General features: G+C 46.3%; 1 protein-coding gene across 7 annotated transcripts in view; it reads right to left on the minus strand.

Annotated features, from left to right (window-relative positions):
- chd3 (chromodomain helicase DNA binding protein 3) overlaps positions 1-11,278 on the minus strand; it is a 37,761-nt gene extending 26,483 nt beyond the window's left edge. The window contains exons 1-20 of one of the 7 annotated variants that reach the window (XM_034615545.1): positions 10,084-11,269; positions 7,375-7,502; positions 7,091-7,279; positions 6,874-6,998; positions 5,774-6,012; positions 5,258-5,391; positions 5,009-5,138; positions 4,606-4,805; positions 4,165-4,440; positions 3,870-4,073; positions 3,482-3,705; positions 3,138-3,290; positions 2,816-2,912; positions 2,521-2,712; positions 2,222-2,422; positions 1,909-2,046; positions 1,507-1,628; positions 1,200-1,373; positions 509-647; positions 146-277 (exon numbers count right to left, since the gene is read on the minus strand). In XM_034615545.1, the coding sequence (XP_034471436.1) occupies positions 146-277; positions 509-647; positions 1,200-1,373; positions 1,507-1,628; positions 1,909-2,046; positions 2,222-2,422; positions 2,521-2,712; positions 2,816-2,912; positions 3,138-3,290; positions 3,482-3,705; positions 3,870-4,073; positions 4,165-4,440; positions 4,606-4,805; positions 5,009-5,138; positions 5,258-5,391; positions 5,774-6,012; positions 6,874-6,998; positions 7,091-7,279; positions 7,375-7,502; positions 10,084-10,258 (3,372 nt within the window). In that variant the 5' untranslated portion in view covers positions 10,259-11,269. Of the gene's footprint in view, positions 1-145; positions 278-508; positions 648-1,199; positions 1,374-1,506; positions 1,629-1,908; positions 2,047-2,221; positions 2,423-2,520; positions 2,713-2,815; positions 2,913-3,137; positions 3,291-3,481; positions 3,706-3,869; positions 4,074-4,164; positions 4,441-4,605; positions 4,806-5,008; positions 5,139-5,257; positions 5,392-5,773; positions 6,013-6,873; positions 6,999-7,090; positions 7,280-7,374; positions 7,503-10,083 lie in introns of all 7 variants that reach the window. The other 6 variants (XM_034615539.1, XM_034615540.1, XM_034615542.1 and 3 more) reach the window with 6 other exon arrangements.
- Positions 11,279-12,627: the final 1,349 nt, after the last annotated feature.

Raw genomic sequence — 12,627 nt, forward strand, 5'->3', positions numbered from 1 at the left:
GAGCCTTCTGGGGGGTTTCATGGGAATAATATAACATCTGTGAGGGGTGATATCCATCTGGTGTGTGTTTATACACTTGTCTGCGTTTCTGCATTGTGTGTGTGTGCGCGTTTGTGTGTATCTGTGCGTCCATGCAAGTATGTACCTGTGAGAACACAAGCACTCGGTGCCCCTGCTCTTTCAGATTCCTCAGCATTTTCTGCATCAGCGTCAGTTTCCCAGAAGCCTTGGTGAGGGCCGACCCCTCGTAAGCACCGGTGGGCGTTTTCTGAGCTTCCTACAATCAACACCACAAGAATAAACAACAACTAAATGAAGAACTGCATCTCAACTGCAATTTTAACTGTGTATCACATTTTTAAGGGGAAAAACATTACCTTAAATTACCACAAGGTGTCATTGCTACTCAATTCAGGATAAAAAGTGGAATGTAAAAGAAGTGAAATGCAAGCAAATCAAAGAGACGTCAAAATGTACTGCAAGTGTGTGTGTGTGTGTGTGTGTGTACCATGGAGGCCACAGGGAAGAGGTAGGGGTGGTTGCAGCACTTCTTGAGGTCCATCATGATGTTGAGCAGTGACACCTGGTTTCCTCCCTTCGAGTTCAGAGCCTCGAAATTCTTGGTCAGAATCAACTTGTAGTATTTCCTGTGTTTCAAAAAGAAGAAACAAAGACCAAAAGATGAAAAGAAAAAACGACTCAGTGTAAATAAAGTGTAACACAAAAGACTTCCTGTCGTTGTCTCCTCTCTACCCTCCATTGTTCCGTTCTTACTCTCATTTGTTTTCTCTTACTGGTGCTGTGGAGTTTTTCCACATTAAACTTCAAAGTTCCATATTAATTTATAAGACATTGAAGGGACCAACTTTTATCCTGTGGAAACTTAATGAAGCACTTTAAACTGCAGTAAGCAGTATTTTTGATCTATGTCTTGTCAGTGTGGGGCTGGATTCCCGTAAAAAACAATAATTATGGTGGATTTCTAATGAGTTGCAATTCTTTTGTTCCGAGCTCACACAGCAGCCACTGGGCTTTTCAAAAATCTAAGTAACCACAGCTTATTAATCCCTTTCTATGTATTTTATGAGTTCTCCATTGTCAATCACTTGCATCTCCAAGTGTCAGCAGGAGGGTCAGGTCATGCGGTTATTTCAGTAAATCATCAGCCTGCATCCACCCCCCCCCCCCCCCCCCCATACTTCTGCATAGGGCTCAGCTCCACTCTGACAATCAGCTCGGTCTTGGCGGGCATGTTCTTGAAGACGTCGGCCTTCAGCCTCCGCAGCATGTGAGGCCCCAGGAGGTCGTGGAGCTTCTTGATCTGGTCCTCCTTGGAAATGTCGGCAAACTCTTCCAGGAAGCCCTCGAGGTTACTGCACGCAGGGAGGTGGAGAGGGTGGGGGAAATAGGTAATGTGTATTATGTGATTCCAGCTAGTTATACACAGTATTCTATGTAAAAAAATCTTGGTCATTAATATCGGCATGTGTATATTTGTGAGTTTACTTGAAGCGGTTGGGCGTGAGGAAGTTGAGCAGGTGGAACAGCTCCTCCAGGTTGTTCTGCAGAGGAGTTCCTGTCAGCAGCAGCTTGTGGTCGATCTTATAATCGTTCAGACGCCTGAAAAACTGCAAACAAGGACGAGAAAAAGTCAAACTCTGTCTCGTCATACGTACGTCACTTTATATACTGTACATCAATATAATTTTTCTCCTCAAGGGAAAGTACACCAGAAAAATCCTAAAACAAAAACCTATGATGATTTGTTCCATAGTAAATAATGTAGTTGCTGTCATTCTTTACCACATTTATGACTATTCATAATATTTAGACAATAACTGATACATCTGCATTATTATTGGCCACTTCTCATTGATATTCATGGTCATAATTTTCAGTATTTGCTACCTTGGACTGGTTGTTCTTAAGGCGGTGAGCCTCGTCCACCACCAGACAGGCCCAGTCGATGGACTTGAGCGCCGTCTGGTCGATGGTCACCAACTCATAGGACGTCAGCAGCACATGGAATTTAATAGGAGCGTCCCTCTGCAGGAAGAGAAGCACGGACAGAAGGATGAGCAGAAGTCATTTGATATCATGTTGTTTTCTTACATTTGATAAGTTATTTAATCGCATGTATGAATTATTTTTCTTGCAGACAGTTGGGAAATGAACCAAAAACAAGCTCAAAATACAGTTTACTCATATAATTCTTCCTCACCCTCAGTTTAAAGGCCTTCTTTCCTCCTTTGACAGCCGTGTCGTCGAAGGAGAACTCGTTCTCTCGGATGATGGCTCGACTGTCCTTGTCTCCTGTGTACGTCACTACGTAGAAGTTGGGTGCCCACATCTCGAACTCCCTCTCCCAGTTGATGATGGTGGAGAGCGGAGCGCTGACCAGGAACGGGCCCTTGGTGTGACCCTGAGGAGCACAGTGAGAAAAATCCACACTCTGCTTCAGTATCATCATTCACAGGGATGTGGAAATAAGATAATGACAGAAAGAGGCAGCCCTGGTACCTCTTTGAAAAGTGAGTAGAGGAAGACAATGGTCTGGATGGTTTTGCCGAGGCCCATCTCATCTGCGAGGATGGTGTCGGTGCCCTGGGCCCAAGAAAACCGCAGCCAGTTCAGACCCTCGAGCTGGTACAGATGCAGCGTCCCGCCGGTCGATGTGACGAAGTCTGGCTGCTCTTCGTATTTTATCGTAGGCTGGAGGAATTTTAGAAATGGAGATTTGGTGTAAAATATTAAGATATAAACAGGAAGCTGTTGTAAATCAGACGCCACAATATGGAAACCCTAGTTGACTCACGTCAGTGACTGGTGAAGCAGGAGACTCCTCTTCACCCTCTGGGTTCCTGCTCCTCATCTTCCTGGGTTTGTCTGGATCCTCCTTCGTTATTAAATCTCTGTTGGATAAGAAGATATGATCAAGTAAATGCATTAATCAGCCAAGTGACAAAACTCCTGAATCCGCCCTCTTAATCAAATCTGCTCCAAAGATTAATGGTTTCTTCCTTGGCCATTATTCTAACCATCCACCAAGTTTCATTAAAAAAAAGTTTGAGACTTCTTGCTTGTTACAAATTAAAGGTTCCAGTTTTAAATCTGTAAAGTTTAATAGTCGGTCCTACCTGTGCCTCCAGTATTTGGCCTTGTAAATTGCAAAATCAGGGATATCCAGGTCGTCCCTCTCCCAGGTGCACTGGTCGTAGGTCAGGTCTCTCCACTTCACCAGGTAGTGGTACGTCACCTTCTTGTCCACACTGACAGACAAACAGTGAGAGCTGAAGGGTATGTTATTGAGCTACTTATGTCACAAATAGCTCACTGAACAATATTAATTGACATAGACTTATAAATACAGTACTCACTTTAAAACCCCTTTTTAATATACAGTAAGTAATGAAGTAAATTGTTAAGACACACACACACAGACACACACTGAAGCCCAGAAACTGAAAGTATAGTCCTGTACCTGTGATTGATGATGCGGTGGATCATCATCCACTCAGGCTTGATGCCATACTTGTAGTATTTGTCATCCATGATGGCGTACTCAGGATCCTTAGCCCTCCTCTTCTCGCTCTTTCCCACTCCGTTCTCGTCTTCTCCTCCGGAACCATAATCCAGACTGGGAGGCTCGTCCATGTCCGTCTTCCTCTGGTAGTTTCTGTACATCACCGAGTGGAAGATCTCCAGCTGGAGGAAAGACGGACAAAGGGGAAGAGAAAGAGAAATAATGATTTCTTAGTTGAAAGCATTTACGAGAGCTCGATGGATTTGTTCTGCCAAAGTCTTGATGTCTTTCACAGTCCTCCATCCTTGTAATCTTGAATCTCACTTCTCATTCATCCCATTCTCACCTGAAGCTCGGTGATCCATGTGCAGTGCCAGTAAGACTGCCCGACCAACTTGACAAAGAACTCCCTCTCGGGTCTGCCCTTCATGGGTGGCGGCGGCGGGGCGTCAGGCGCGGCGTCAGGAGCCGGGGGAACAGGAATCGGCGATGGAGGCTCTCCCCACCGCCAGTGGAGAATTTTCTGGACGCGGCCTTTGATTTGCGGACACTAGAGCAAGGAATACGTGTGATAATCAAAATCTGAATATGGGTGTGATAGAAATATGAGATTTGTTACCGATATGGGAGAAGTAACGAACCGTGCATCGTGGACACAGCCACTCTCCGTTGGGGATCTCTGGCAGCGGCGGGTTGAGACAGTGGATGTGGTACGACGAGGTGCAGGTGTCGCAACACAACAGTTCACCTCCGTCTTTGCACACCCGACAGAACTCCATGTGGTCGTCATCCTCCTCCTCCGCCCCGGTGGGGACCACAATCCCGGCCCCGACGTCTGATATCACCCTGTCCTCGCTGTCCTCCTCAAAGTCCTCAAACTCCTCGTCCTTTGCTTCCCACTGGATTCCTTCTTTTTCCTGGCAAAGGATGAAAAACAGGGAATGTCCTGAACACAGCGTAGGAAAATCAAAATAATGAATGAAACTTAAAATGCTTTCCTCTTATGAATATTTATCCATCCATCTATCTGAATAAGGATGTGCGTAAGCAAAATCGACGTATGCTTGTGAAGTTGTACTCACGCAGTGCGGGCAGCTCCACTTGCCCTCGGGGGCCTTGTCCAGCTCAGGCTCCAGACAGACGAGGTGATAAGCTCTGGGACAAGTGTCACACAGGATGATTTCTCCGCCCTGCTGACACACCTCGCAGTAGTCCTGATGGTCCGTCTCGTAGCCCTCCCCCTCCTCTTCCCCAGGGACTGGAGGTGGGCATGAAATGACACATAAAGGGAGGAAGCAGAGGGAACTTTTATACGACTGGGATTGCTTTTCACAATAAAACATACGTGCTAATTGCCATAATGCTAATTTAAGCTGCATGATTCCCCAACATTATTGCAGGACTTTTTTTTTTAGATGTGGACATGATCAACTTATATATCATTTATGAATTAGTGCTGTACATGTAAAAAGCAGTTTCCCTTACTTTTCTTCTTCTTCTTGACAGGACGTCCTCGCTTGTTCTTCTTGACACGGCCGGAGCTGTCCGAGCGAACCGAGGAGCTGTGGACGCTGGAGTCCTCCTGCTCGGACTCGTCCTCCTCTATATCATCGCTCTGACGGAGAACAAGAAAGAGTCGAGGACTTAGTCAAAGACAGAAGGAAAGAAAATGAACCAAGAGTGTTTACTTATCTCCTTCCACTGTATTCAGCACACCATGAACTTTATACTCACGGAGCAGCTCTTCTTCCTCTTGGCACCTATGGGCGACAGTTTGATACGGATGGGTGCCATCTTTTTAGCCTTTGCTTGAGCCTTTTTCTTGTCTGAGACTCGAGGGCTTTTACTGCGCTTTTTGTAGCCAGGGCCTGGACAGATAATGCAATGGTTGAGATAAAAGAATGACAAGGTATTGTTCATGCTGTGTTAGCAAAGTCTATGTGTAAAAGTGATGTTTGGATCCATAGTTCACACAGTTTATTGTCTGGTACTAGCATGTAAACCACAAAGACTGACTGTTGTTTATTAATATGCCTCTTAAACTGCTGATCTAGGGTCAGTTTATACTGGAAAACATTTTTTCTATGTCCGAACAATTTTAAAAATGAATCGCACCAATTAAAAATGATGTCAACCTACTTATTTTCACTACTATAGCTGCATTACTCAATAACAAACTGTGAAACTGACAGAAATTCTAAGGGGGGTTACAGGAGAGGGAATGCTGCGGGTCTGAAGCTGATGACTGACCTTTGCCCTCTTTCGTCTTGGCTTTCCTGATTGGTGGTGGCTGTGGCGGCGGCTCAGGCGAGGCGGTCGCTGCAGAGACCTGCTCGGCGACGGCAATGGCAGCAGCTGCAGCAGCCGCAGCGACGGCGGCGGCGTTGCCCTTAAAGGGGTTGTTAGAGCTGAACTCCCTCCATTTGGCCCCCAGGATGGTCATCATCTTCGACATGGGGATCTTAGGGTTCTTCTTGGCGATCATTGGCCTGTGAGCGAGAGAGCAGTATCGTTGAGAATATAGAAACCGCGGTGGACAAGGCAAAGAGCAGACATCTGACTTAAATGAACCTCTTTAAAAGGTGGTAGACTTTTAGTGGAAGAACCTCAAGGACAACTTTTCTTCCTGAGTTGAGTTGAGCCAAATCTGACAACCAAATAACCACCTAACACACTCACACACATATTAGGCATAATGGATTACTCCGTCTTATCAGAGCCGGTGCAGGTTTGAATCAGCCACAGGGGCAGAGGCACATGGCCACTGACACACTGACACACTGACAGCACGGCTGGTTGGCAAACACAACCAGCTGACACGATAAAGACACAAGTGCCAGAGGGAGACACATTCAAGTAATAGTACTTGTGCCCTTTAAACCCAAGGTTCCTGGATCAGTGTTACGTCGTGGACAGTTATTGCTGAACGATTCTTCTGAGTGGGATGAAACTTTTGATAAAGTTAAACAGAATTAACTAATGGCTTCCAGATGATGCCCAATTATTAATTGTAAGATAACTGGAAATACAGCGAAATACATCTTCTCTGTCTCTTGCATTAAAAATCTTGAGTTGTGTACTGTGATTGAAATCATGTGTGAAAGCCAAACCCTGAGCTTTTCATAAATAGCTGGCGGAGCAGGAAAATCTGAAAAAGATGACCAAACATTTTAGCGTGGACTGGGAAAGATTAGCTTTTGCAAGATGTAAGGATTTGTGTTTGGCCTCGTGGATATTGAACATGACATAGAAATACCTCCATCACTCTTCCACCAGAACTTAAGGTATTTCTTATAACACTGTACATGAGCTTGTTCATCACCATGTAAACAGAAAAGGAGTTTCCATACCTCATGAACTGACTGAAGGCTTTGTAGTTGGTGAGTTCCCTGTAGTCTTCCTCTGTGAAGGTATGATCAACATCCTCCAGACCCCACTCCTTTGCCAGCTGGGCCGAGTTCTTCTGCTCCATTGGCTGCTGGGAAGAACCCACCAATCAAATGAAAAGCGTCCTGACACAAACAAGGATGGACGTACCGTAGATGTGTTTGAGCAATCGCTCTTTACCTTTGTTGATTCCTCCTGACTGCTGTCCCGCTCCACGTCATCTTTTTTCTTCTTCTTGGTTTTCTTCTCCTTCCTTTCTTTATGTTTCCTCTTTTTCTTTTTCTCACCAGATCCATAGTCGCTGGCGACACTGTCGGAGTTCTCGCCGAAGTCTCTCTCTCTGTCCGAGTCTCTCTCTACATTGCTGTCCTGAAAGAGGAAGATGGTGCAAAAAATAATTAAGATGGTGTGATAAAGTTATCAAAGCGGGAAAAATCCAGCATGTGACAGCTTAACAAACGTACGATCTTCTTGCGTTTCTTTGCTTTGGCAGGTTTCCCCTCTTTGTCCTTCTTCTTTGTGTCCTTCTTTTTCTTCGGCCGTCCTTTCTTCCTGCACGGGACCTCTCTGTCTGATGCCTCTGCCTCTTCTTCTGGGAGGAGCACGCAGGGGAGGGGGGGGGGAGTTAAAGACAGCGTGAAATGACAGACAGCTATCACAATCAGATGAACAATAATCTTCTCACAACACTTCCTAACAAGCCGGCTAATCCCCGCGGAACATAATTACACTCCACAAAGACCTGCATGATAGCCAGTGTGGCTGCAGCGACCTCTGACCTTGTCTGAATTATGCCACATGCTAAGCTAGATACAGTTTGTCAATGGGCAGTAAGTCGATTTGACAGCTGGTGTTGCTGGTGCCACAGATTAGGGATAATTGGTTTATGGTGACGCAAACCATCTCTGGTGAAAATTGTTGAGTGTGTGTCTATATTTTAAAACCTTTTGATTTGCAATAAACAATAGCGGAACAACAAATTCAATCTGTTTTATATAGGCGCTGCATTTTAAAAACATTTGCTTTCAGGGAGCAGAAGATGTGGAAATAACAAGGCCAGTTATACCCCCCATGGTGCCAGGGTAATATCACAAGTTCAGGGAAAGCAATTCAACCTGCAGCCTGCCCTGACATGGAGTAAACAAGGAGTCAGCTGCAGCCTCAGCTTCAGACAAAATGCAGCAGAGCATTAAAGCCTGACCCAAACACAAGCTGCGTGTTTGTCTGAATTTATTGTCTGCCTGCTTTTGTTGGTGCGCGCTCCCTCCACCAGCAGCAGCAGCAGCAGCAGCAGCTCCCTCTCCCTCCACCACCACCAGCCCCCGCGTATCCGTGCAGCGCGCCGCCGCCGAAGACGCGCCGGGGGCGGCAGCAGCACGCACGCAGGGCCCGGTGATCCAGAGGCCGCTGGCGGCGAAGTGGAACGACTTCCCCCCCCCTCCCGCGGCTCCGTTATTCCCACAGCGGGGACCGTGACCACCTCTGTGACCGCTGCTAGAGGTCGTCAAGGGGTTAAGGTCCAGCCTGACACTAATCTATCCGTCTGGCACGGTCTGGCACGGTTGGGCGGCGCGTCCGGAGTCGAGCTAATTAAAGACAATGCATTGCATGATTCCTGGAATATGCATATAGAAGATCACACTTTGAGCCATCGTATCACGGAGTAGCCTCACGTTTCCTCCTTAACGACACGTGCACTGTGACTTTAAAGTGTTTCTACCACATCTGCATTGCATCCCAGCCAATGTATCACCAATTTTTCCCATGCATGTTATAAATGATGTGCTCTACTTTTTGCCCCCTGTAAACCAACTTCTGTCACAGCAACTTCCAGAAAGCCACGTGCATATCACCGAATCACCAATATCCCTTATTGCTGCAGAACTCCTGCACATCCTGCACAAAAAATAATGATAGTGATCACACAGCTAATTAGAGAGCAGGTATGCTCAGCTAGCAGAGGGATCTGCACCCTCATGTCCTGGAAGTGAGCAGCCTGCAGCAGTGTCCTATTTTGACCTGTCATAGCCACAAAGGGGCAAAGGAAAGGGGGGGGAAGTGAAAGTGTCCACGATTTCACACCATCACCAGGCTTTTATGTGAGCACAGCAGCAAGCTTCGCCTCCTCTGGAGATGGGCATCCAGCACATTTCTATTTATGCACAGCCTCGGGCCAGAGGAGTCCATGTCTCCAGCCTGCACGAGCCTTCAGGGGCGACCTTGTTACCAGCAACTGTCAAAGGGATTCAAGGGACAACTCCCCCCCCCCCCCCCCTCTCTCTTTCATGGTGGGTATTAAGTGACCACAAAACCCAGCTGTGACTGAAGTGGGTTTAAAAACTTTTTGCTGGTGGAGAAGAGGAAGTGGAGGATTGAAGAAAAACAACACATCTGGATTTACATGCTTTTTCTTACAAGAAGTGGAGCTTTTCACTCTCGTGTGTCTTTTCTTGTGTTGCAGCTGCAGGTGTGTTCATGTGTGTTCGGCAACACATATGTACAACAACTATGTTGGGGGAAAAATCAGGACTATTATCATTATTGTTATTATTTGTATTATTATTAATTATTATTATTATTAAGTGTTTCCTTTTTACGAGCGTGCCATCTTCTACTGTACCATACTGGAAGTGTGGAGGAGCTCCGGACATGAGACAAAAAACTGCGGCTGCACTCCGGACACTGTCCCCATTTCTGCACAATGTTTCTGCACAAGTAAAAGTATTTTTATTTTATTTAATGTGCTCTACTCCGCTACTGTACCACACTGGACTTGGGGAGACGCTCCGGACGTGAGACACAAACTGCGGCTGCTCTCCGGACACTGTCCCCATTTCTGCACAATGTTTCTGCACAAGTAAAAGTGTTTTTATTTTATGTGCACTCCTCTACTGTACCACACTGGACTTGTGGAGACGCTCCGGACATGAGACACACAAACTGCGGCTGCTCTCCGGACACTGTCTCCATTTCTGCACAAGTAAAAAGTATTTTTTATTTTATTTTATGTGCTGTACTCCGCTACTGTACCACACTGGACTTGGGGGAGACGCTCCGGACGCGAGACACACAAACTGCGGCTGCTCTCCGGACACTGTCTCCATTTCTGCACAAAGTAAAGTGTTTTTTATTTTCGCTGTGCGCGCGCTCCCGTCTCCCGGTCTGTCTTTTACCTGGCGCGGCGGCAGCGGCGGCGGCTGTTGCAGTTTCCCGAGGCGCCGCCGGAGAGTTTATGTCGCTTGCGTCCTCGTCTCGGTCCCCGTCGTCGTCTTCTTCATCGAAATCTCCTCCCTCGGAATTAACCACCATGCCCTCGTCTTCCTCGCAGGAGCGCAGCGGAGAGGACATTATCCTCCTGTCATCGGGATCCGTCCTCGTGTTCTCGGAAAAGCGGGCGCGGGGTTAAAAAAAAAAATATATAAGAGATTTTTTCTCGCGCCGATGTTTGATATTTATTTAATATTCAAATCGGCACGGGAGAGAGTGGGGGGCGTTTTGGAATATTTTACACTAGGCAGAGCAACAAAGATGGCCGCCCTCTTATATTTATTTTTTAACAACCCCCCCAATAAGAAAAAATCCCCTTACATAAAAAATGGCTGACTATATTATTTCAGAACGCGCCCCCCTCCCTCCCTCTGTGCGCGGCTGTCTCCCGTGCGCGCCCCCTCCCTCCGCAAAAACGTACACATTGTTGCAAGGGGAGAGAGAGAGAGAGAAAAAAAAAAGGGGGGGGGTGGGTGGGGGGGTGCGAGTGCATGTGAGTTACATTGTTACTTGTTTGTTTCTTTACTGTCTGCCCCCCCCCCCTTTTCTTTCCTCCCTCTCTCTCTCTCTCACACACACACACACACACACACACACACACACACACACTCCCTCCTCACCCTCTCTAACTCTCTCTCTCTTCCTTTACTCCCCCCCCCCACCACCCCCCACCCAACGACAGTCCGGATCAGTCACGAATCCGACCCACTCCCCCTGGTGTCACTGTCACTTTTGCAGGATCACACGCAACAACTCTCGCTTTCCTGCATTGCAGAGCCCGACACACACATCTATCAAACATGGCCACCTTATAGTCTCACTGGAGCCCCCACCGTGGTGGAAAGAAATATTTTGGAGCACTGTGCGTGTGTGTGCGTGCATGTGTGTGTGTGTGTGTGTGTGTGTGTGTGTGTGTGTGTGTGTGTGCTGGGGAGGGATTCAGAGAGAGAGAGAGAGAGAGGGAGAGAGAGAGAGAGAGAGAGAGAGAGAGGGGGGTTGGGAAAATCTGCCGCAGCCATGCCCAGACTTACATCAGATTGTATTGCTTAAAAATTAACTACTTGTGGTGGGGATGAAAATGATTCACAATATGCAAACTGCAGGAAACCCACCATGTTAAAGCAGCTCGGAGCGACGGATCCATTCCTGCAGACGGAGGTTTGATAAAAGACACACGTGAGCCGTTATTTTTTAAAAATCCGGTTGTGATAAAAACGCAGAGGGCCGAGTGGACTGGATGGCGGTGAGGCCACGGGAATCCCTAGACCCCGGCCAACCCCTCGGTGTCTGCTCTGGGCTCGGGTGTTTGGACAAAAAGCAATTTTGATTTGCTGCTCACATTCAAAAACCCTCTGGATGAAACAAGAGGTCAGGCAGGAGACAGTGTGACACCGGTGCACACAAAACATGAGCAGCAGGGAGCAGCCATGTGAGTTAAGGGAAAGAAATGTTATGCAGGAATAAGGATTTTGAAGATTTAATGCATTCAACAGGAAAAGCTAATTAAACCTGCAACAACTAATGCAGTAATCAATACGTCATAATCACTGAATATTCACTCAGAGCAGCAAAAGTCCATTATAAGTAGAAGAGGCCTTTGTCCTTATGAATCTAATGAAAGTCTCAGGTGACGATTCCGAGTGAGACAGTAGCTGGACAGAAAACCTTGTATTACAACGTATTTACCTGATGACTAACAAATCTGAGCAGCCTGATGTAATGTCGCACTGACCTCTTTCCCTATTAGACATCGTCACGCGTCACAGTAGGAAAAAGCACACGTGTAACTCAAATATGAAGTCATTACGGCTGGATTCCATTCAGCTGCTTCAGTTTGCTTTTCCTTCGAAGAAAAGAGAATCAGGGAAACGTCCTCATACTTGCGCATAACGGTTTTGCTTCGACAGTAGATGCAGCTGGAGTTGTAGGTCAGAGAATAACTAAAATCTGACTCTCAAAATCCTCAAAATATTTGAAAACATGTACAGTCAAAGATTATCTGCAGTAAAAAAAGCAAAGAAAACTATATGAAAATATGTTTTTTCTATATTTCTTATTCCCACAGATAAATAAGATATTTCTTAAGTTTCGAATTCACTACAATGGAAATAAAAGTCTTACTTGTGCTCTTACGCTCATACATGGTTGCCACAACGTTTTTTTTGAAGCATGGATATGTCAGGTTAGTCAGTGCATCAACCAATGACACAATAAGTTAATAAGTGGAAACAGTAGGTTATTGAAAACCAATTAGAAAAGGACTTAATAAGCAGGAAATCACAGCTAAACCGTAACCAGGAGTGTTCCAGGGGACCTTTGGGGGCCCCTGCCTGATTTGCCTACCCTGATGCAACGCCCCTGATTGGAAGGAGCTCTGTGCCCTAATTTCTAAGATTATTTATGTGATTCAAATGCAATTTCACCCAAATGGTACTTTTGGTATTAACCTA

The sequence above is a fragment of the Hippoglossus hippoglossus genome, chromosome 18 (assembly GCF_009819705.1).
Source record: "Hippoglossus hippoglossus isolate fHipHip1 chromosome 18, fHipHip1.pri, whole genome shotgun sequence".
NCBI lineage: Eukaryota > Metazoa > Chordata > Actinopteri > Pleuronectiformes > Pleuronectidae > Hippoglossus > Hippoglossus hippoglossus.